General features: G+C 41.1%; 1 protein-coding gene across 1 annotated transcript in view; it reads left to right on the forward strand.

The window, feature by feature from the left end:
* The window catches only part of EDC3 (enhancer of mRNA decapping 3), a 53,052-nt gene that overhangs the window by 25,939 nt on the left and 4,515 nt on the right, over positions 1-22,598 (forward strand). The window contains exons 4-6 of the mRNA XM_016144163.2: positions 6,735-7,070; positions 18,478-18,631; positions 22,185-22,402. Of these exons, the coding sequence (XP_015999649.2) occupies positions 6,735-7,070; positions 18,478-18,631; positions 22,185-22,402 (708 nt within the window). The remainder of the gene's footprint in view (positions 1-6,734; positions 7,071-18,477; positions 18,632-22,184; positions 22,403-22,598) is intronic.

The following is a 22,598-nucleotide window of genomic DNA, read 5'->3' on the forward strand; positions in this document are numbered from 1 at the left end:
CCACAACCACCACCAGTTGTAACAAACAAAAATGCCTCCAGACATTATCAGATGTTCCTTAGGAGGCAAAATTGTCCCTGATTGAGAACCAGGAGTTTCTTGGGAGTGAGGAAACCTTTATTAGAAACTGCTGCAGGTCTCCCTCCCCTTAGCCCCTGCCCCATCATATCTTCTTGGCCAATACTGCTTCACATGCCCATACTTAAATCAGGTATTGGAATGAGTACCACTATGGTTGAGTTAGAAATTAGTCATCTTCTTCAGCAGAGAGGAGGGTATCTTTGTGAACAAAAGTAGGTTTTGTTGTGAGGGTAGAGGGGTCTAGATGTTAGATGGGCAGCAACAGTTGTCTGCTAACAGGGCAAAAAACATTCACTCTCTCTAAAATTGTTTGCCTGTGGCAAGGGGCTATGAAAGTGCTATGTTAGAAAATGCAGGCGGTTTGACTGTTGGGTTTGCAGGAGTGATTTGAAATGATAGTAAGGGGGTGAGTATAACATAACTGGGACTATGTTGATACTGTGTTCACTGTTGATTCACCAGCACCTAGCACAGATCCCAGTAGATAGCAGATACTTAATGAAAAATTTTTGAACGAATGCATATAGAAGATAGCCAGTCACAATACCTTGTGACTGAAGTGGTGTTTTGGATTCAGTGAGCAGTGGTGTGATTATAAATGCAGTTGGCTGAAACGAAGAGACTCCTGTAGACCACCCCCTTTCTTTTATTCCAAATAAACGTATTCTGCTTGAAAAGAATCATACTTTGGCCTAAGTAGTGCCTTAAAATAAGCATAAAGTATTTGACTTGTAATATATTATTTTATTAGGTTTGTTGTACTTCCTCCTTCAGAACTAACCAGTTCTATGGCATTGATAAGACCTCTTGATTTGGCTCATCAGTTTATTGACTTCTGTTTCTACATATTATATACATTAGATATGAGACATTAGAGTACAAATTAAAAAGGATTAGGTAAATGTGAACTATATTACAGTAATATTTTAACTGGTTCAAATATGGGTCGTTGTTCAAAATATCTTTTGTTTATTAAAAAATTGGTTAAAACAGAGTGATTATCTGTGAGTCATTGACTTTTTTTAAGTGGGGAAGTGATGGATATGTTTATTACCTTGATTGTGGCCATAGTATCAGACGTGTATGTATGGATTTGTCCAAAACTCATCAAATTGTACATATTAAGTATGTGCAGTTTTCATATACCAGTTATACCTCAGTAAAGCTGTTTAAAAAATAACCAGTGTTGCACCTATGAGCAGATGAACCCTACCTTTTTCTTGGCTCCCAGAGATGAACCCAAAGCAGCAATAGAACTTGGCTGACATTGTTTCTTTAGTATTTTTCCTTTGTACTAATTTTGTGTTTTTGCTTTGTATTTTGTTTGTTTAGAGCTAAGCTATTTCCCAGTGGTAGCAATGATTAGGAGTTTGGTTTTTATGGTTTGAACACTCGTTGATTTCTGTAAAGGGATTAATGTTTCTAGATGTCAAATCTTTATTGGATGGGAGACAACAGAGTCTTTCTAAAGTCTTTTCTGATTGTCTACTTTGAGCTCAAATCAATTAGGATTTTTCTGCCCACTGGGAGAAGATCAGCTCTTTGACATCTGAACCTGGTGAGTGTATTTCACTGTTTACTCCTGACGCATGTCTGAGATTTTGGAATTGAAGCTATCAGCTTTATTTCTCTGTATGTCTATGTCTGTAATTTAAGAAAGGTCTTTACCTTTAAAATTAAAAAGGATTACATAAACATGAAATGAACTATTTTTACAGTAATATTTTATGCAAGTATTTCAAAATTTTTTTATTAAGCAATACTTAGTTAGAACAGAGTGATTAACTGAGTCATTAATTTTTAAAGTCCTTGTATACCAGTAAGAATAATAGTAATGCACCAGTTCTTTCAGGAAAAAAATTAATGTAGAGAATTGGTTAAGTAAGTGTTGGAAGATTTTAAAAAGTAAAAAGACATTGAGGGAGGGTAAACAAATAGAAGAGGTTGAGGTTATCAGAACCTCAAAGTTCAGAGAAGGGGCTTCAGAGAGCTGGTGCCAGTACTTCTGAAGTGGGGGTACAATTAAACTGTTCATGTTTACACATTGCAGAAAGAAAAGCTGTAGACTGGTAGCAGCTACCAGCGCAGTGTTGGTACGAGTAGCAAGCAAACAAGGAAAAAGTCCCTTCTTCCTCTTTCTTCTTCCTTCCTTCCAGTCTCTTCAAGTACCTACTACTCATGGCAAAAACTAACAGGAAGCCGACTAAGGAAGGAAAAAATGTAGTTTGTAGAGTTCTAGTCCTGCATATCAAAGGGAGAGTGTAGAGTTCAAAGACAATAGTTTAATAAGTGACACACTTAACACTTTGAATGAAATGGATATTCAAGGAACTGGTCTCAAGTTCAGTTAAATTAAAAAAAATTTTTTTTTTTAAATATTTTAATGGCAGTCATAGCTGGAAAAAATACCTCTGAGAAGCATGATATAGAGCAGGGTGAGCAAACTTTTTCTAAAGGGTCAGATGTTGAATATTTGAGGCTTTGTAGGCCAAATGATTTACATCTCCAGTACTTAACTTTACCCTTGTAGCACAAAAGCTGCCTTAGAAAATATGGAAACAAACAGTAAAACTTTATTTACAGAAACAGGCAGTGGGCTGGATTTGACCCGAGGACTGTCTTTTGCAGACTTCTGATGTAGTGTATTTCTATTTAGGGTAAAGTTAATTAGTGGTAGTCCATGTGTTGGAATAACTTCGATACTTTTTAATTTGGAAGTTTATCTTTTTAGATCTGGTTAGATTAATTTTTAAAAACCTCATTCTGGCTGGAGGCATCACTCTGCCTGACTTCAAATTATACTACATACAAAGCGACAGTAATCAAAACGGCATGGTATTGCAGCAAAACAGATACATGGATCAGTGGAACAGAATCGAGAGTCCAGAAATAAACCCATATTTATATGGGCAAATAATTTTCAACAAAAAAGCCAAAAACATACAGTGGAAAAAGGAAAGCCTCTTCAATAAGTGGTGCTGGGAAAACCGGAAAGCCACCTGCAAAAGAATGAAACTATACTGTTGTCTATCACCACACACCAAAATTAACTCAAAATGAATTAAAGACCTGAATTTAAGACCTCCAACAATAAAATGCATAAAAGAAAACATAGGAACTGAACTCAAGGACCTTGGACTTAAAGAAGATTTTATGAATTTGACCTCAAAAGCAAGGGAAGTAAAAGCTAAAATAAATGAATGGGACTACATCAAACTAAAAAGCTTCTGCTCAGCAAAAGAAACCATCAACAAGATAAAGAAGCAACCATCCGAATGGGAAAATATATTTGCAAGCAACATCTCTGATAAGGGCCTAATATCCAAAATATACAGAGAACTTACACAACTCAGTAACAACAAAAAAAAACAAACGATCCAATCAAAAAATGGGCAGAGGACCTGAACAGACACTTCTCCCTAGAGGACATACAAATGACTGACAAATATATGAAATGATGCTCAACATCGCTAGCTATTAGGGAAATATAAATCAAAACCACAATGAGATACCATCCAACACCCATTAGAATAGCTGTTATCAACAGGACAAGTAATAACAAGTGTTGGAGAAGATGTGGAGAAAAAGGAACCCTAATACACTGCTGGTGAGACTGCAAATTGGGACAGCCACTATGGAAAACAGTATGGAGAGTCCTCAGAAAACTAAGAATTGATCTACCATATGATCCAACAATCCCTCTCCTGGGTATTTACCCCCAAAACTTGAAAACCCCAAGGTTCATAGCAGTATTATTCCCAGTGGCCAGGACATGGAAGCAACTGAAGTGTCCTACGATAGATGATTGGCTAAAGAAGCTGTGGTCATATATATAATGGAATATTACTCAGCTATAAGAGATGAAATACTGCCATTTGCGACAACATGGATAGACCTCGAGATAATCATGCTAAGTGAAATAAGCCAGACAGAAAAAGTTGAAAATCACATAATATCATCTCTATGTGGGATATAAACCTAAAAGCAACAGATGAGCAAGACAAACAGAGACTCATGGACATGGACTATAGACTAGTGGTTACTAGTGGGATGGGGAAGTGAAGGAAGTAGTTGGGGTAAAGGAGATCAAATACAGGGGGAGGGTGAAGTGGGTAAAGGGGATCAAATACATAGTAGCTGATGGAAACTGGACTTTGGGTGGTAAACAAATAATAGAATATACAGATGTCAAATTATAATGTACACCTGAAAATTGTATAATTGTATTAACTAATGTTACCCAATAAACTTAAAAAAACAAACAAACTCATTCTGACTAAAGGAGGTCTATAAAAATACTAGGGGAAGTATTAGCTCTGCCATTCTCTTTTTCACTTATGATACATTATTAATATTATCTTTAATAGTTTCTTTACAGGAATGTTTTTAAGCCACTTTACTCATTTTCATATGTTTTAGTTAAAAATTTATGTACTTGCCCAACAGTGTGTTTACTGCTACTGAATGTACACTTAAAATGATTAAAATGGTAAATTTTGTTACATATATATTACCACACAAACAAAAAAAATGATGCATATATATTACCACACACACAAAAAAATGATACTCGTATATATACACTTTTTATGGAAAATCACTTTTCTCAGATATCTCAAATACTGGAAGTGATTGGCTGGCATTAACCTTCATAAGGGTGCCAATTTAGTGTCTTCTCCCTAATTACAGTGGATCCTCCTTTGCCACTCCTTAGTTATGCATATACCCTCTGGAGGGAGACCACTGGGCTAGAGACTTGTTTCCTGAAAGAATTGTTTTATTAATTTTGAGGCAGTACATTGATAATTTCGCAAACTGGACTTTTTCTCTAGTTCTTCTCCTGCCAACATATATTGCTAATGGTGTTATCCTGACCTTGTATTTTCATGCCTGCTCTCCCATTCCTAATTCAGCTTAGCTTTTTCATTCATCTTTCTATAGCACTTTAATAAACTTCTATTATAATTCTCATCACATTGTATTTTAGTTATTTGCTCATATTTCTCTCTTCCTTCCTTTTTGAATAGCATGCCTTGGCTGTATACTATATTCCCAGCACCTTGATGTGGCACGCTACATGCTGTCACTAAATACTTTTATCAAATTATTGGAATTAGAGCTTAACCCAGACATTGATGAGCTTTTCAGTGGTTCATAACCTGAGCTGCTTATGGTGGCTCAGCCAGCTCTTCCTCCCCTTTGTAATTTTGGTTAGCCGTAGTTTTTTTTTGAGTCCTAAATCTCATCTTCACTGCTAGCCACAGCCTTTTTCCATGCCAATATTTGGCATTAGGAAGACCAGGACACAATTTACACTTGCATACTACACATCTTTCAGAATAGGTATTATAATTAATCTTTCTCATGTTGATTAATTCATTAAATTATTGACTGTACTACATACTAGAAACCCTGCTGAGGGATACCATAGTGAGCATTTTATATACAGGGAAAACAAGTTGGGTGACAGGTATAAAAGATTACATATCATATTAATGGCAGGATGCAGCTAGTTCCTAGGTCTCCTGATTCATGGTCCATTGAGTAGAAGGGATTGCTGTGAAGAATTAGAGCAGGATAGTTCAGATGGTATGTGTGAGGGTGTTCGCTCATGATCATTTTAACCCCTACTTGAGCATTTTCGGTAATTGAGCCCAGTCTCTCAAAGGAAGTACATTACATTTATTTAGACCATCATGGAGGTGTAATTTGGCATACGAGTCACCTGGTCCACCCTTTCAGGTGGTCAGATGGGGATCAGAGTACAAATTCAATTCAAGATTCTCTGGGAACGGATGGTTTGAAGAATTCTATAGGGTCTTATGCCTTGGCTGCTAGAGGAGCAGTTGACTGATGTGTGACAGCCAAATAGAGTTTCAGAGACTGAGGGTGAGTGGCTATTCTGGTGCTGGTGTATATCTTGGCGTGGCCTCTGCAGAGTCAGGTCAGTATGGTCCTTAACATTATTTGATGGTTCAGAAATTTCTTACCCAGAAGTGATGAAATTCTGAGAAAAGAGATCACATTAACCAAAAGATAGAAAAACAGGTTTGTAAGTCAGATACTAGCTTATAATGGGAGATGTATATCTGGCTTAGAATCTGGAATCTGTCTAAATTAGAGATTTCCTCCTGCTGGGGTCTGGCCTGGCACCAAATTGAAAATCACAAGGTTGCTTGCTTGGTAAGCAGAGGATTAAGAACCAGTTGAATAGTATCTTCCTATGGGTTTAAGGTTATGAGGACTTGGCATTCTTTTATACTAGAGTATTTCTCTCCAACAACTGCCAGACATTCAGAATCAAACCACCCAAACCTGTGGGAAGAAACTGCTGTATTTTTGACCTTCCAGTTTTTTGATATTCAGTTGTCAAAAAAACAGAGCCTCTGTCATTACCAATTTCCTTATGAAGGGCAGAACTGGTTGAGATTTCTAGGAGTACTGCTTATTATCATATTCATGGTTACTTGGGCAATATATGAAATCTGTTATTCCATATTTGTAGTAGTTTATGCTACTTATTATAATTGAGGAATAAGTTACCATCTTCACTTTGATTCCTATACTACTTTCCATAAAGCACTAATGTATTCTCTACTTCTACTGAGCCCTTTCTGTGGCCTCACTAACCTTAGTCCCTGTTGTTTCTCCAGGGTCATCTAGTAGCAGACATCCAAATCAGGCAACTCCAAAGAAAAGTGGTTTAAAGAATGGCCAAATGAAGAATAAAGATGACGAGTGCTTTGGGGATGATATTGAGGAGATCCCAGACACAGATTTTGATTTTGAAGGGAACTTGGCTCTTTTCGACAAGGCAGCTGTGTTTGAGGAGATTGACACCTATGAGAGGAGAAGTGGCACCCGTTCCCGGGGCATCCCAAATGAAAGGCCTACCCGGTACCGCCATGATGAGAACATCCTAGAGTCAGAGCCCATTGTCTACCGACGGATCACAGTGCCCCACAGTGTGAGCAAGGAGTTCTGCACAGGTGAGTTACACCAGGTCCCACATCCCACTGGCTGCTCTTTCCTTTATAGTATGCTTAAAACAGAATGACCAGATTTGAGTCAGTCTTATATAGGAATTAACTGAAGTGGCTTGGTGGTTGGCCCATTATTATTGTCTGTTGAGGATCGTGGCTAATATAGCATCCTACCTACCACTGTGAGTGAGTCTATTTCTCTACATGTCCATTTATATCCTGCATCTGGTAGGCTCTGGTCTGCTGTTTATTTGATATGATATGATTAACAACTAAAGGCATAGGGGCTACCTATCTAGATTCACATAATTTTATCAGAAGTTCAGCTCTGTTTTACTAGTTGTTTGCTGGGGTTTGTTGGAGATGGCTAAAATTAGATTTTCAATAAATTATATTTGTTGACTACACTGTCCTCATCTCCTGCTAGCCATGTTCATTGAGGGTTTTGCTGAGTATAGAAGTTTGCATGTGCTTTCCACGTGAAAAAAATAAGCAGACTCTCAGGCCAAGAAAGAATACTAAATTGTTTCCATCTTTCACTAGCAGACTCTGGCACACATGCCTCTTTACTAAGAAGGTAGTTTCCTTAAGTGGCATTGACTATCTTGTTGAACTTTGATTTCTACCACCTGGGAAAGCAAATAGCGTAGCTCAGAATCACACTTAATTTAAGTTGCCAGATTTTAGACTTTTTTTTTTTAAACGCCTACAGTACCTGATCTTTCTAGGTGGTCTCCCATCCAAATACAAAAGGCAGCTATCATCCAGTATCCAGCAGGTCTGGTACTACACTCAGAGCCTGCCATCCATCCACCTCTGACTGCTCCACTTTTACTGCCCTTGGTTGCAAAATAAGCTGCCTCTACTGGTAATTCTTTGGGCAGAGGTGGTTGAGTCACACAGTATGTGATTTCCCCGAAATTCCTGAGATTGGGAAGATTATAGCCTGCCTTGGAGTGAAGTGGCTAAAAGGGAGAGAAAATCGGTGAGAATCAGGAAAGAGCTACAGATCTAAAAGAGCCCAAGAAAACATTTGTTAAAGTGTACAGAGGAAAAGGTGAGAATTTCTTCCTACTATACTCTTCACCTCCCCAACTTGATTTTCACACACTTTATTAATTTAGTGACAGACGTAAAAAGTTCCCTTCTCTCATATGAAACTCTTTTTCCAGAATTGCCATTAAATACATTTCTAACCACACGTACTTGTCCTTGGCCGAGAACTCAGGTGTGGCAGCTTGTGGTGTGCAGTGTCCAGTTCCACTTCACTGGTGCACGGTAATGAAGGGACGAGAGGCCCTGCAGCCTCATGCCATCTGGTTTTCTCTTTGTTTCTCAACAGTGATAAGAGTGGAAATGAAGCCCTTGGCTGGAATTAGAGTATGCAAGCCGTTATCTTGTTGAGCAGTTTCTCCTATAGGCGGTTTTTATCTCGGCTCCAGCTCCAAGGCCTCAAAGCAGGTTTTCCTGAGTGTTAATTCAGATAGTGCACAGCCGAGGACACTTCTAATTGGATCTGCTATCCATATGTTAGGATCAGAATAAGGCAAACTATCTAGAATATGTGGAGAAACAACCTAGGTTCATAAAATGGTAGTGTTAGGTTACTTGATCACCTCATATGATTTTCTTATTTTACAGATGAGGACATCAAGGCCCAGAGAGGTAAAAGCTCTTAAAAACCTTATCATATTTTCTTTCCTTTTCCGAATGTAGTTAAGTTAAAGAGGAAGACTGTAGTATGAGAACAACAGTTTAATGGTAAAATAGACTATAGTCTTTTCTTTTTAGTATTCCCTCAGAAATGGACCAACTTAGATCAGCAGTTGTGGAAAGTGACTTGGATAGCTCCTCAGTCTAGCCTTGTGGCATTCATGTCCTAGAACCTCAAATACCTTTTTTTCTACTAATCCCCGGAGTACCAAAAGAACAAGATGTTTACCGCTTATTTGGTGATAACTTGGGTTTTAGGATTCTGACAGCTTGCTGTGTATTCCACATACTGACTGCATGCTAAGTAGTGTCAGCAGTTTCTAAGCCATTACTGTCTAACTGTTCATACTCTTGGCAATATCCTTTGACAGCTGTGTTTGGAGGGAGGGCACGGCAATATTATAAAAGGTCTGTTGATTGGGAAAATACATTCAGGAAGCAATTAAACTTAGCTCTTTGTTTAATCCAAGTCTTTTTTTCCTGGAAAGCCCTTTTGGGTCCTTTGATAGTGTTGCTGTCTCCAATAGTTGCAGATTGTCAGACATTTCTCCAGCTTAGCCCTCCCCTGCTAAATAATGGTATTAGTGGCTATATAACTGAGTGTTAAATTTGGCTATAAAGTGTGAGCACTCTATTCAGCGGTGAGAGGTCCCCAGAGAACACTGGTTAGGAGAATGGTAAGGCTTCAGAGAAGAATCTTTGATGAATATTCATAATAATCTAAAAGAAATGTGTAAGACACTTTAGATCAGTCAAAACACTGTGCTTATTATTTGCAAGTCCCTTGAAGACAGTCTCTGTGTTCAACTTATTAAAATGTACTAAGAAATAGAAATATGCCGTGTATGCCTGGAGTCCAGTGAGAGTACATTGGGTGTTAAGAGGCAGGAGAGGGTGTGAAGGCTGGGCTGTTCAGGCAGGGCTTCACAAAGGGGGCAAGACAGAAGCCCTGAAGCATGGGCAGTGTTTCATCAGGCAGAGAAGAAGGAGAGAATATTTGTGGGTAGACTGAGCCGGTGCTGGTGAGAAAAGGGCCAAGCTCATAGAGCCTTGTGTGCCAGTGATATCATCCTGTGGCCACAGGGAATAACTGAAGGATTCTGAAAACGACATGTTCCTAAGACTTCTAGTCTTTAGGAAGATTGGTCTTATGATAGAAATTCAAAGTAGAATGAGAGGAAAGACCAGAATAGGAAAAACCAATTAGGCTCATTACATAACCAATGTACCATGGGTTTGGACCTCTGAATGGAAAAGAAGACAAAGATGTGAGAGAAATGAGAAAGGAATTGGATAGGATTTAATGATTGAAAACAAGTGAAAAAGGATGGAGTAATCAAGAGCATTAAACTTGTGGGGCAGGAAGAATGGCAGTGAGAGTCTAATTTCAATTAGATTACATTAATTTGTACTGGGCCAAGTCCACATAATTTTGATTTTCCTCATGCATTGTTTTTGTGGCTGAGCCCAGGGAAAGCAGATAGTAGAGTTGCCGCACTAAGAGTTAGAGAGGTGAGAAAATTATTAATTACTAAAGGCTTCAGTGAGGTTTCTGTAGAGTCAGAGAATTGAGTTACATAGCCAAAAAGGGACTACAGAGCCTGTTTCCTTATCTGTAAAACGAAGTAATATTTGTCAAATGAGATCATATGGAAAAGCAGCTAGTGCAGTACCCATTTTGTAATTGTTATTTTTCAGTATTTGGCTTCAAATATGAATTTCAGTAAGGTTATTTCAAAAGATCAACATTTACAAAATTTCTCCTATGTGCTAGGCACAGTTCTGGATACTCCAGCTAAGTCATTGTCCAAACCTCAAGGGCTGTAGAGTATAGGATTCAAGGGCCTTAGGGTATAGGATTACCAAATGTATAAACAAGTAATAATACAAGTGTGTACAGGTTTAGAGGTGGCAGAAAGGGGAAGGTGGAGGCCTGATTCAGGAGAAGCAGCATCATAATCAACATCATAGTATTGAATATATTTATTGGGTATTTATTCTGTTCGTGTGCTATCTCAGTTAAATTCCTGACATCTCTATGAGGTTTCACCATTACCCCCATTTTTTTTTGTTACTCTCATTTTGCTGGAGTTAAATGTTCCAGTAAATCTTTCATGAGGAATGACTTTAACATAACTTGAATTCTTCATTCCCTGGGTTCTAGTGAATTCCTCTCAGATATATCTTATTCAAGAGCCCTTCCTTTTGGGTAAAATTTTCATTTAACTTCCACTGTTTGTTTTCCACCTTGTAGCCTTCTTCCTCAAATACATAGAAGCCAAATGGGAGGTGGTGGGGTGCTGTTGACGCAGGCACTGAAATCTCTGCAGTTGTCTCATCTGCTTTGCCTGAAGAATATTTCTCTGCCTGCACACTATGTGTGTGTTGATATTTGGGGAGCAGTAAGTGCATGAAGATGACCTGAAGTAGAGTTTCTGTTTATTGTCTTCCAAAAGGATCAAGTCAACGTTTGAGTGAGATACTTGGTCTGAGCTCCCTTTGAGTCTAGGACCACTCAGCCATACCCATTTCTCTTGGTGAAAGCAATTCTCCTCCCCACTCTGCAGGGAAGTAGCTGATGAAGCCACAGTTAGTTCTTTCTGTTTTATGGCTTGCCTTTTTACTCTTCCCACCTCTGCTAGCTATGTCTTTGAACTTCAAAGGGGATGTATCTTGCTCTCAGGGCAAGCTCAGCTTTCACCATTACAGGCTGGCAGGTGTCTTCCATTGCTGGCATTCTGTTTCTACCTCTGAGCCCTGGCTGCCTTTGCTTCTTGTTGCGAAGAATCCCTCAAGAAATGTTGTAATGCTTTCAAGACTAGCAGTGATATTATCTCCTGAGGAAAAGGTGATCAGGAAATCTGTTTTGGGTTTGTGTATGTGTTCAGATGGAATTCAGGAAAAAATAAATAAATGTTCAAGTTTAAACGTGGCCATTGGAGAATTTTACCCTGAAGTAGTGAGACTTCCTTTAGCAGCTGTTATGGTCCTGATGAGAATCCTTCTTATTCACAGAATCAAGTGTTTCCTGTAGTGGAATTGGTCACGATTTTATTGCCTTCTCAAACCATTGACCCAATCCACATAGGTGCCTGCCTTGATCTCTTCGTGACCCCCCCATTCTCCATCCTGTGTTTACAGGTTAGACCATGTGCTACAGGGATGTACCTGTTCAACATTGCTTATCTTAAGAGAGCCACAGGCAGAGACATCAGGAGGTGAACTCTAGGAAGATATTCTGAATCAGAACACCTGCATTAATACACCTTTGCTCCTGCACCAAGTGCCAGCACAACTTTTCATTGAGCAGGGCTAATGAGTCTAGTTTCTGAAATCGTATCTCTGCAGGTGGACTTCCTTGACAATGACTTGGTCGATTTGGGGAATCTTAGATTCTAGCAGATTCTTCAGTGCTGGGAGTGGAGGGAGTGGTCAGTCCCTTTAACATGGAATCCCTCAGAGTTTCTGGGCCTGAATAATCAGGTGGGCACTTGTCATAGGCCTGAAGGGCTTGGTTGTAAGTCACTGGCAATCTCACGAGGTTTTAGAGTAATACTGTTGTGACAACTATCTTTGCTAGACTCTTCCTCCAGGAATGAACATTTGTGCTTCCTACAGTCTTTCACTGGAAAAAGTCTCATGGCATCTTGTTGCCAGAGTTTAAGAATTTAAGCTCAAACTAAGGGCTGGAGGATTAGGAGCCTCACACATTATAGCTCCACATTTGAGTTTTTGATGGAGCTGCTAATTGGTCATTCTAGAAACTGAGTTTGTCTCTACAAATGTGATACCTTGCCAGTATATGCCATCTTGCCATTTCGGAGCCAAAGATGTCTAGCCAGAGTAAGGAAGGAGTTTGATTTCAGTGTATTCACCATCCTCCTTAAATTCAACATATCATAGCTAAGTCAGTAATTCACCCCCACCCACATCTTTAACTCCTTGGCCTTCCATTTTCTTTCACTGGAATCACCATTGTTTAAGTATCCAGCATGAAACTTTATGACCATCTTTGCCTCTTCCTTCTCATAAAAGTTTATGACTAGAAAGGATCTTTGAGGCCATTTTTTCTAATATAATAGCAGACACGGTGATTCTTTTGATAACAGCCCTGGCAAAGAGTTTTCCTTTATCCTCAATATTCATTCTGGCCCTAGATTCTCTTCTTCCTTCAGAATCACCCTTGAAATTGTGTTGACCATTTAGTTTTTTGTACTACCCCACAGCTTCCCTTGTGTACCTGGAAATCAGTTCTACAAGATGATTCTGCCCTCATTTTCTAGCCCTGTCAGCTTCATCCTCCATAAAACAATTTTGCTTTTAAAGCCTTCTGATATCCGGCTCTGCCCCTACTCTAAGGTAGATTTGACATCCGCCTCTGGGCTCCAGGCAGGGAAGTTTCCATCTGCACATGTCACATGCATTCCAGCCTCTGGAACTTTGTTCAGAGTTCTTCCCCACCCAACCTGGAGTGCTCTTTCTTTTATCATTGTGACTACAGTCCTGCCTGTCAAGGCACAATTTAGTTTGAGAATTTGACACCTACTGCGCACAGCTTCTGATTTAAAATCACTTGTGCTCAGGATAACACGGTTTAGTTTTTGTATTCTCTGATACTTACACATATATATTTTTTGTTTTCCAGCTAGATTAGAAGACTGTGTGAACAGGATCTGTTTTCATATTTTTTTATTTCCTCTGTCTCCTGCCATTCCCCACCCCACCCTACCACTGTTTTGATGTATTATTGCTCTGTAAACATTTGTTGATCATATGTGGAGGCACTTAACTCTCTTTTTTTCTTCCCAACATCTTAATTGAAAAAATTTCAAAGAGTTGCTAGATTAGTATAATGAACAACTGTACGCCCTTCATTTAGATTCAGTTAACGTTTTGCCACATTTACTTTATATAAATAAATAAACTAAACACACACTCACATCTGAACTATTTGAGATTTAGTCACACTCATTGTATTTCACCCTTAAATACTTCCATATGTACTTAGTAGGTTATCGCTTTGCACAACCACACTGTAAGATTGTTCTCAGGAAATTAAAATTAATACAAAATATTATATATACTCCATAGGCAAAACTGTCCAGTTGTCCAGTCATGTCCTTCATAGCTGTATTTTTAATCAACCATTGCGTATTAAATTTAGTTGTCAAATCTCTTTCATTTCATTTAACCAGGACAGTTTCCATGACTTTTGTTGTTTTGTGATATTGTTGTTTATTTCTTTGTTCATTTGTGAAGAGTCTAAGCCAGGTGATTTGCAGAATACCCCTTAGTTTTGATTTATTGTTTCCTTTTGGTATGATTTATATTAAACATTTTCTGTAGGATTTTAGTGAGATTCTGTCTCTCCCAGAGCATCATGTCATAGAGTACATGATATCAGTTTGTCCTATCACTAGGGCTAAGTTTGATCACTTAGTAAGGTGTCCATCAGATTTCTTTGTAAAAGTACTTTTCCTCTTTGTAATTAATAAGTAATCTTGTTGGGTAGTTCTTTACCTTTTGAGTCCATAGCTTGTTCTAGCAGAGCTTTAACATGAAGGAATGAGGTGCAATATGGACAGGAGGGTTGGTCTCTAGTTGTAAATAGGAAAGGAAGAGGTGAGGAAGGAGTCAAAAACATGTTACCCACTTTTGCCTTTGGTTACAGCTGAGCTCTTAGCCAGCTGCCCAATGGAATGCCCTGAGGCTATTGTACAGGTTTCCGTCCTGTTTGTTTATTAGTTCTCCACATCTGTGTAGCCCCTCCACCAGGCACTGTGCTAGCACTGAAGGCACAGTGGAAAAGAAGGGGATATAGCACCAAACAAGATAGACACAGTTACTGCCCTCGTGGAACTTACAGTATAGTGAGATAGATAGTCCAGAAAGAAAACATGTACAAATTGTATTAAGTACAATAAAGAAAATAATCAGCATGCTGAGACCAAGGGATATTTAAGCTGAGACATGAAGAATGAGAAACTAGCCATGTGTTTAGGGGTAGCACTGGAAGAGGGAAGACAGTGCCAGGAGAGGGGCATGCTTCCAGAGGCCAAAAGGAACTTGGAGTATTTACGAACTAGAAAGCAACCAAGGTGCCTGGAGCATAATGGTGGTTGGGGTCCAAAGTAAAGGGGTGAAGTCTACAGGGGCCAGATCATGGGAGGCCATGTGGACCCTAATAAAGAGTATTAAGAGTATTTAGGCTTCTTGTAATGAATTCTCCTTTCAGAGATAAGTTGATACCAAACTGTATTTAGTGGTTGCTTTAATATAAATCTGCAGGAACTGTCTGTACATTGTAGGTCCGAGGGTATTAATTAAGTGGTTTTATACTCCAAAAAAGGACCAATGTGATATCACCACCCAATTGGGTGACCACCACAGAATGGAATCAGAATTCAAAGTCCTGTATAAATCCCTTTACCCATGAATTAGCTGTGCTGCTCATTGATAAGACATAGGATACAGACAGCCCTTTCAACGAAAGGGCCACAGCAGTGTGAGGGTTGAATTTAGGTGTGAGATGACACTGTTGTTACATAATAGAAAGACTAAGGAGGTTTGAAGTACAGCGAGGGATGTACATTCAGAAGCTTCTGGGGAAGGCTTGGACATGGTGCTAGAGGGTGTCTGAGGGTAGGGAAGTGCGATGGAGGTTGTGAGATGTGCGTGTTTACAGGGAGGGAAAGGCCTGAAAAGTATGTATTAGAATGAGCAGTGCAGAAGTAACGAAGACATGAAAAAAGGACAGACTGCAGCAAGCCCGTGCAGTGGCCGGGCCACTAGGTTCCATGGTGCGAGCCTTGTACTGTGGAATTAGTTGTATAGTCAGGAAGAGCCTTCTCTCCTGGCTTGTACTGAGTGTACTTAAGCCATTTTTTTCGATACTCTAAAGTTAGTCAGATCCTAAGTTCTCTGCTTGTCAAGAGCTGGCTATAATTATATCTCCATTTCTTGTTTCACTAACAGCTATAAAATACATATTAATATGAAGAGAAACCCTACCAACTGATTTTACCACCTTGGTACCTGAACAATAAAGATCCACCTTCCAACCCAAATGTAATTAGGTGTGGCCCTTGTTCAGGCTTTGGCAGTGTTATTGTTGGAGTTTACATGCTGTGTTCTTGGTTCCCTTCCTTTGGAGTTTATTCCTCTGCCTGTTTCTGATAAGCCAGTCTGACTGGTTAGACTTTGTGTGTAAATGTTGAAAAGAAACATTTTGTGGTGCTTGCACATTCCTTTCAGAGAATCAGTACAGTGGAGTCTTAGACTCTGCAACGGCAAAAGGAATTCCTGGCGTCATCTTTCCCTGAGCTACAAAATGTGCCAGTTCACCACCAGTGCCCTTTCCTCTCCAATAGCCACACAGTGTCCAGCTGCAGCATCTAGCCAGCCTGGGTGGGGTAAGCTCTCCTCTCCCTGTACTGTGAGTTTTATACCTTTAAATACTAAGGAGAGAGGCAGCAGGAAGTGCTCAGCCTTCCAGAGAGCCCTCAGAATGGGAGAGAGGGCACCTGTACACACAGCACAAGACCTAGTCCCAGAAAGCCAGCTTGATTGTAGGGTGGCAGGCCCAAGTCTCGTTGCTCTGACCCGTTTTCAGTTCAGCAGAAAGGGAACAAGTAGGTGAAGAAATGCACGGACTTGAGGGAAAGCTCTCCCTTGCGTGACTGTGCAGGTGAAGAGGATGTTTGAAGTAGGCATGTGCATGACTTGCCTGACGGGTTTAGGGTTGTAAGTGGCTTAGGCCTCCTGAGAATTTATTCAGCTTTTTTACACTGCTATCAATGACTCCTGAATAGTTCTGATAATATGTGCATGTCTGGAGCAGGTCATAAAAATGGCTGTTTTAATCAGCTGTTGACATGCAAGGTCAAGCTGCAGCCTCCAGCACTGGCACCTGGTATATCAATGACTGACATTTCTGAAAGGGTGAGAGGAGCGGAGCAGCAAGTGTTCCCGATGACACTGTTGTCTCTGCCCAAGGCAGGATAGGACTCAGGCAGATAGAGAAGTTCCGTTAACCAACAGGATAGTGTTAATTTTAATGTGTAGGTATTTTTATTTTATTATCATCATCACATGAAATTATTATTCTTTGACCTTCCCTTGAGAGGATACTGACCTGGGGACTTTAGGTTCGACTTTGTGCTTAGATTCCTGTTGTTAAAATGTACAGCCATAACCTCATTTTGTGATTTTAAGAATCTGTAGGCAAGATTGGACACCTGAGAGAACCTCAAGAAATTTCTCTTGAAACGATCAGTGAAAAAGACAAGTTTTTATATACAAGGCTCTGGAACCAATAGGATGTTGATGAACTTCCACCTTAGAGTTTGGCCAGACCAGAAATAGCACTAGGTTTCCATCACTTATATGTTTGAGTATCTGATGTGAATGAACTCACCTCTATTGATAAATATAGCTAAGAAAAGTTGAGGAGGTGGGGGCCCAAGAAGTAAAAGGCTTCTTTCCCTACTTTGAGGAGTTTACATTCCAGTATAGATGAGGACAAAGGATCTAAAAAAGCATCTAATCTGTCCAGGCAGCTAGTTACATGCAGTCCATGATGACTTGCTAATGGGAATCTTGTTTGTTAGTCTGTCAGCCAGTGAGACCAGATGGGGCTCTTTGCACAAGGTCTTTTCCCACTGACTTTTAGCATTTGTGGGATAGCAATGTTTGTCAAGGCAAAAGCTGCTCATTACAGATCATAATTTTCAATTTTGTTGTTTCCTGTCCTGGTTTTCTGGGCCCTGAAATGGCACCTGATGTGTTGATACTGATACATATAGTACTGTAGACTTTTTCAAGTGTAGCAACTATTGCAAACTTTGATCTTATAAAACCAAGTACTTTCCATTGATGTACTTTTGACGACTGATTCTCTCTAACCTTTATAGAGTTCTATTTATGGTGAATAAAATGTGCAAGATTGGTCTGGATAGCTTAAAGCAAGCCATAGGTTACTTTCTGTATACTATTTCCCTGTGGTATGAGTAATGGGTCACGTTCACCCCAAATGGGGAGAAAATGACAAATTATATGAGAAAACAAGTTGCTACTTGAATTTCTTAAGCAAAGAGAAAGAGCTAAGTAGAAGAGAAGAGGAAGTAAGGAACAGATGGGATGAATGAATCATCCTGCCTTGAAATTGAATAGCAGGACTAGAGGGTTGGGAGGGTTAGGTAGAGTCTATTCCACTTCTAGGGAAGGATAAGGGGTCTGCTTGTGAGGAGAATCCCCCACTACAAACTTTCTCCCACTTTGGGACAAGCATACTATCTCCTAAAGTCGTTAATAGGTGGTTGATACATGCTCTGTGCTGGCCTTTTCTTGGTAGTGCCAAATATATCTTGGTGAATCTGGCCTTGATCAAAGGTAAGCTGCTAAGAGAGCTTAAGTTCACCCCCACTCCATATGGTAACTTGAACAAGTTGTGCTCAGTTCTGCATCCACTGCTTGAGGCTCTGGGGGTCTACATAGTATGCCTCAGTCGCAGATGAGGCAGATGCGTGAGGGCAGAGTCAGTCTTAACATTTTGGCTTTCACAAAATCCTGGATGTGTACATGGTACATTTACTGATACCACATACCAGATCTTGTGCTAGGCCTAGGAATACACCCATTTGTGGACCTGGTTTCCTATAATCACTGTCCTTTTCTCTCCTCACCTCCTGTTGGATTGCAGACTCTGGCCTGGTTGTCCCAAGTGTTTCCTATGAGCTACATAAAAAGCTGTTGTCTGTGGCTGAAAAGCATGGTTTGACTCTGGAGCGGAGACTGGAGATGACAGGCGTGTGTGCCAGTCAGATGGCACTGACCCTGCTTGGAGGACCCAACAGGTAAATAAATGCCTCTAGACTATTGGGTGCCAAGTGTAGGGTGGTGCTACTCTGCCGTGCCTCATCCAAGGGGAGTTCATCAGATAGCTGCTGCTCAACTAATGGGAACACCTCAATGAAGCCACTTTCCTGGATGCTGGAAGGTTTTTGTTTGCCCCCCTTAGCCCTCGAAGTCCTCATTCTTCTCTCAGCAAGCCACCCTTTAACCCTTTCTTTCCTGATAACAGCTGGCTGTAAGACTGCTACTGTCACAGGCCTGCCTTCTAAGAACCTTCAGGGTCCTGGCCTTCGGCACTTGTCATTCACTCAAAGGGGCCGGGATACAAATCTCTCGAGTTCCATACCTGAGAACTTCTAGAACCACCCTGACAACTGGGTGGGAGAGCTGGAGTTTTGTAACTTTTCACCTGCCCTTCGGGTTCACATATCAGGAGCAGTGCTTAACTTTAGCTGTAGACATTTACTGATTCCATGTACCAGATCTTGTGCTAGGACTAGGGATACAAAGAAGAAGAAAATATGCTCCCACTCCCTAGGGTAGTGAGCTCTTCAGAAAGTACTATGCCCTTGTAGAGGAAACTGAAGATTCTCCAGCAAGCCACATTGCTACTCCAGGCTGGAGAAGCCAGTCACCCTTCTTAGAGCAGGGCGTCTAAGCTGAGTCCTGCAGAGCAAGTAGGAATTAATGGGCAAGCAGGAACGGGGAAAGTAGTCTGGATCTAGGGTGTAACATGTGCCAAGAACAGAAAGAATTAAGAGACCATGGAAGTGGTAGGGATCCATGGGTCATTCAGTGTGGCTGGAAAGTAGGGCTTTGTTGCAGCTGAGCAGTAAGGAGCTGCTAAAGGGATTTCAGTAGGGCTGTGACATGATTAGTCTTGGGTTTTAAACAAAAATTACTTTGGCTGAGTAGATTGAATGGAGGCAAGACTGGAGGCAGTGAGACCAGTTAGGAAAACTAACAGAAAACTGAGCCAGGAACCAAATGATGGTGACCCCAACCAGGGAATTAGGGATCAGAGAAGTGGAGATAAGTGTGTGTGTTGGGGGTGGGGGGGATAAAGATAAAATCAACAGCAGGAGGGTCATGGAATGAATGTGGGGGTGATACAAAGTGGAATTTCCATGGCCACTGAACTTGAAGCTTTCCAGCATATATGCCTGGTTTGGGAAGTGATAACATTCACTGTGATAGGGAACGTGGGAAGAGGCGGAACATGTTTGTGGGAGATAGTAGATCTCGTTTTGTTAAGTTTGGGAGGCCTGTGAGATAGCTAGATAGACCATTAGCAATCTGGATCTGAAGTTTAGAAAAAAATCTGAACAGAAGAAAGATCTGGAAGTCATCAGCTCATAGATGGTAGAAGAGCAGATGAGATCCTCTATGGAGAGGATGTACAGGGAGGAACAGGCCTAGGGTAGAATTCTGGGGAACATCAGCATTAAGAGACGGAGAAGCCTTCCAAAATGGCTGAAAAAGAAAGCCACAGAGGTAAGGAAACTGAAAGATAGTGCTTCAGAACCAAAGAAATGGTGTTCGAAGAATAAAGGAATGGTCAGTGGTATAGCTGAGAGATCAAGCACAGTTAGAGTTGTCAAGTGTCTGCTGGATTTGTCAATAAAGAGGAGGACATTGGCAACCTTGTGGGAGAGTGGGGTCTAAAGTGATCCAAGCTGGATGTGAGATTTCCTCTTCTTGCTGCTCCACACCCTTTGCCCTGTAGATTTGTGGGGGTGTTTGTTCCACCTTTCCCTTTGCTTTAGGCCTGCTTCTCAGCCATGCTGGATCCCTGGCCTGTCCTGTGCCAGAGAAGAGCCAGTGGAGAACCCCCAAAGGAGGAAGGTGTAGTGTAAGCTGGCCCTTGGTTCTGTGACTGCCTAAGTGGCTTCCCAGAAACAGTAGTTTTGGGGAGAGGATCCGAATATCCCTAAACATCCCATTCCTCTCTAGCCAGCTTCTTGGTGCAGGCTGTTTTAGTGCCTGTCTGAACTTAGAAGGGCCACCTCCTGTCTTTTGCAGCAGTTGCTGGTTTTCCTTTGAGAAGGATAACCAACAGCTAGTAATCGTTTTCGTGTGTCAAGTACCATGCAGTTTTTCACTGTGTTTTCACAGCAGCATTGAATTTGATCTATATAACTTCAGCGTTGTAAGATGAATGAGCTGAAAGACTTGCCCATGTCACCTTGCTAGTGAGTGGTGGAGCCAGGTCTCCAATGTCTGTACTCTACCCCTGGCTGTTGGGTATGTGGGTGCCGTGGTCTGCTTTGAGTCCTCTGATGGGGGATGCCTTTGTGAGAGGGAAAGTCTATTTAGGAAACAGACATGGATGAATCAGATGCCAGAACTCTACAGTGCCTGTCTGAAGGGAGGAGTACTCATCATGTTTCTTTAAGATGCAAACATAGTCTGAGAAATGAATAATTTGGTGTATATGTAGAGTGTGTTGCTAAATTCCCCAAATTTATTTGGAGGGCAGGAATTTCCTCTTTGCTTGACAGTAGCTGTCCTCTTTCTCCCTTACTGTTACTGCCTCTTCAGGGACCTGTTTCTGGCTGGCTATCTCCCTCTACCTTTCTGCCCTTCAGGCAGACCGCATAGCCTGTGAGTTGGGCACAGCTCCAGGGCTAATCCTGCAAATCTCCTTATTTGTGGCTTCTCTGAGACCAGAGAGGTCTCAGCTTCGAATGGCAGGAAACTGAAAGTGACTTCATCAGGAAGTGGGTGTCCAAGGCAGCTGCCAGCCTAGGAGGCTGGGGCTCCCCAAGCCTACTGCCTCCTCTGTGACCAGTGCTATAATGGTGCTAATGCCAGTTGAGCACTTTGTGTTGGGCTCTGTTCTCAGTGCTGTACATCCATTAATCTGCACAGTATCCTATGAAATAGGTACTGTTAATATCTACAACGTTACCTTTATTGAAGCTTACTTGGCAGCTCAGTAAGAGAACTTGGACTAGAAACTGTGGATAGTTTAGAACTATCCTGGTTAGTACTTGCTGGGAGTTTCTTAGGAGTTGAACCAGAGTAATCCTAGAAGAGATGAGCCTTGAGCTGGATCTCAAAGAAAACGTAGGTCAGAGTCTGACATGCAAAGGGCTTTCTGGACAGGAGACAGTGAGCAGAAGCAAGAAAGCTTTACAAGTGCAGGAGAGAATAATGAGGACCAGCCTTGGTGTTGTGAAGCAGGCATATTGGGAAAACAAACAAACAAGACTGCAAAGGTAGAAAAGCATCTGTTAAGTAGAGTTTGGAGCTAATAGGTTCATACCGTGAGAATAGCAAGTGTTCTTGGTCAGAAAGCAGTGTCCTGGCAACAGTGCTATATAGAACAAGCTCTAGGTGAGCTACCTAGTGAGAGAACCCAGCAGATGACACTGGGGTCTGGGACGGTGAGAACGCCACCCTGTAGACCTGTCCTGAAATGGATTTTGGCCCCCTCTGGAACTTTGGGCCATTCAGAATTCTGAGAACAGCAGGTGCTAAACACTCATTTGGTTTAGGGTGCAGGGAATTGCCAGATTTTCAGCCGATAACGCATCTCTACCCCTTTTCCAGGTTGAATCCCAAAAATATTCATCAGAGGCCTACAGTGGCCCTGCTGTGTGGGCCCCATGTAAAGGGGGCTCAGGGTATCAGCTGTGGAAGGCACCTAGCCAACCATGATGTCCAGGTCATCCTCTTCCTGCCCAACTTTGTCAAGATGCTAGAATCCATCACCAACGAGCTGTCTCTCTTCTGCAAGACCCAAGGCCAACAAGTGTCTAGCCTCAAAGGTGAGCACCTGCGCAGGGCTGGGCTGAGGCCACCTCTTTCCTTGGTAATTTGATGGTCTGATGGTACCACCCAGTGGCAACAGTGGGAAAAGCACCATGAGTGTAAAGAGTCTTCATACATGCTGGAATTATCTGGTGTCTATCTGCCTACTTCCCATCCCTTCACCCTCCTTCTCCCACTACTCAGATGGAAAAT

The sequence above is a fragment of the Rousettus aegyptiacus genome, unplaced genomic scaffold (genome assembly GCF_014176215.1).
Source record: "Rousettus aegyptiacus isolate mRouAeg1 unplaced genomic scaffold, mRouAeg1.p scaffold_m13_p_3, whole genome shotgun sequence".
Classification (NCBI taxonomy): Eukaryota; Metazoa; Chordata; class Mammalia; order Chiroptera; family Pteropodidae; genus Rousettus; species Rousettus aegyptiacus.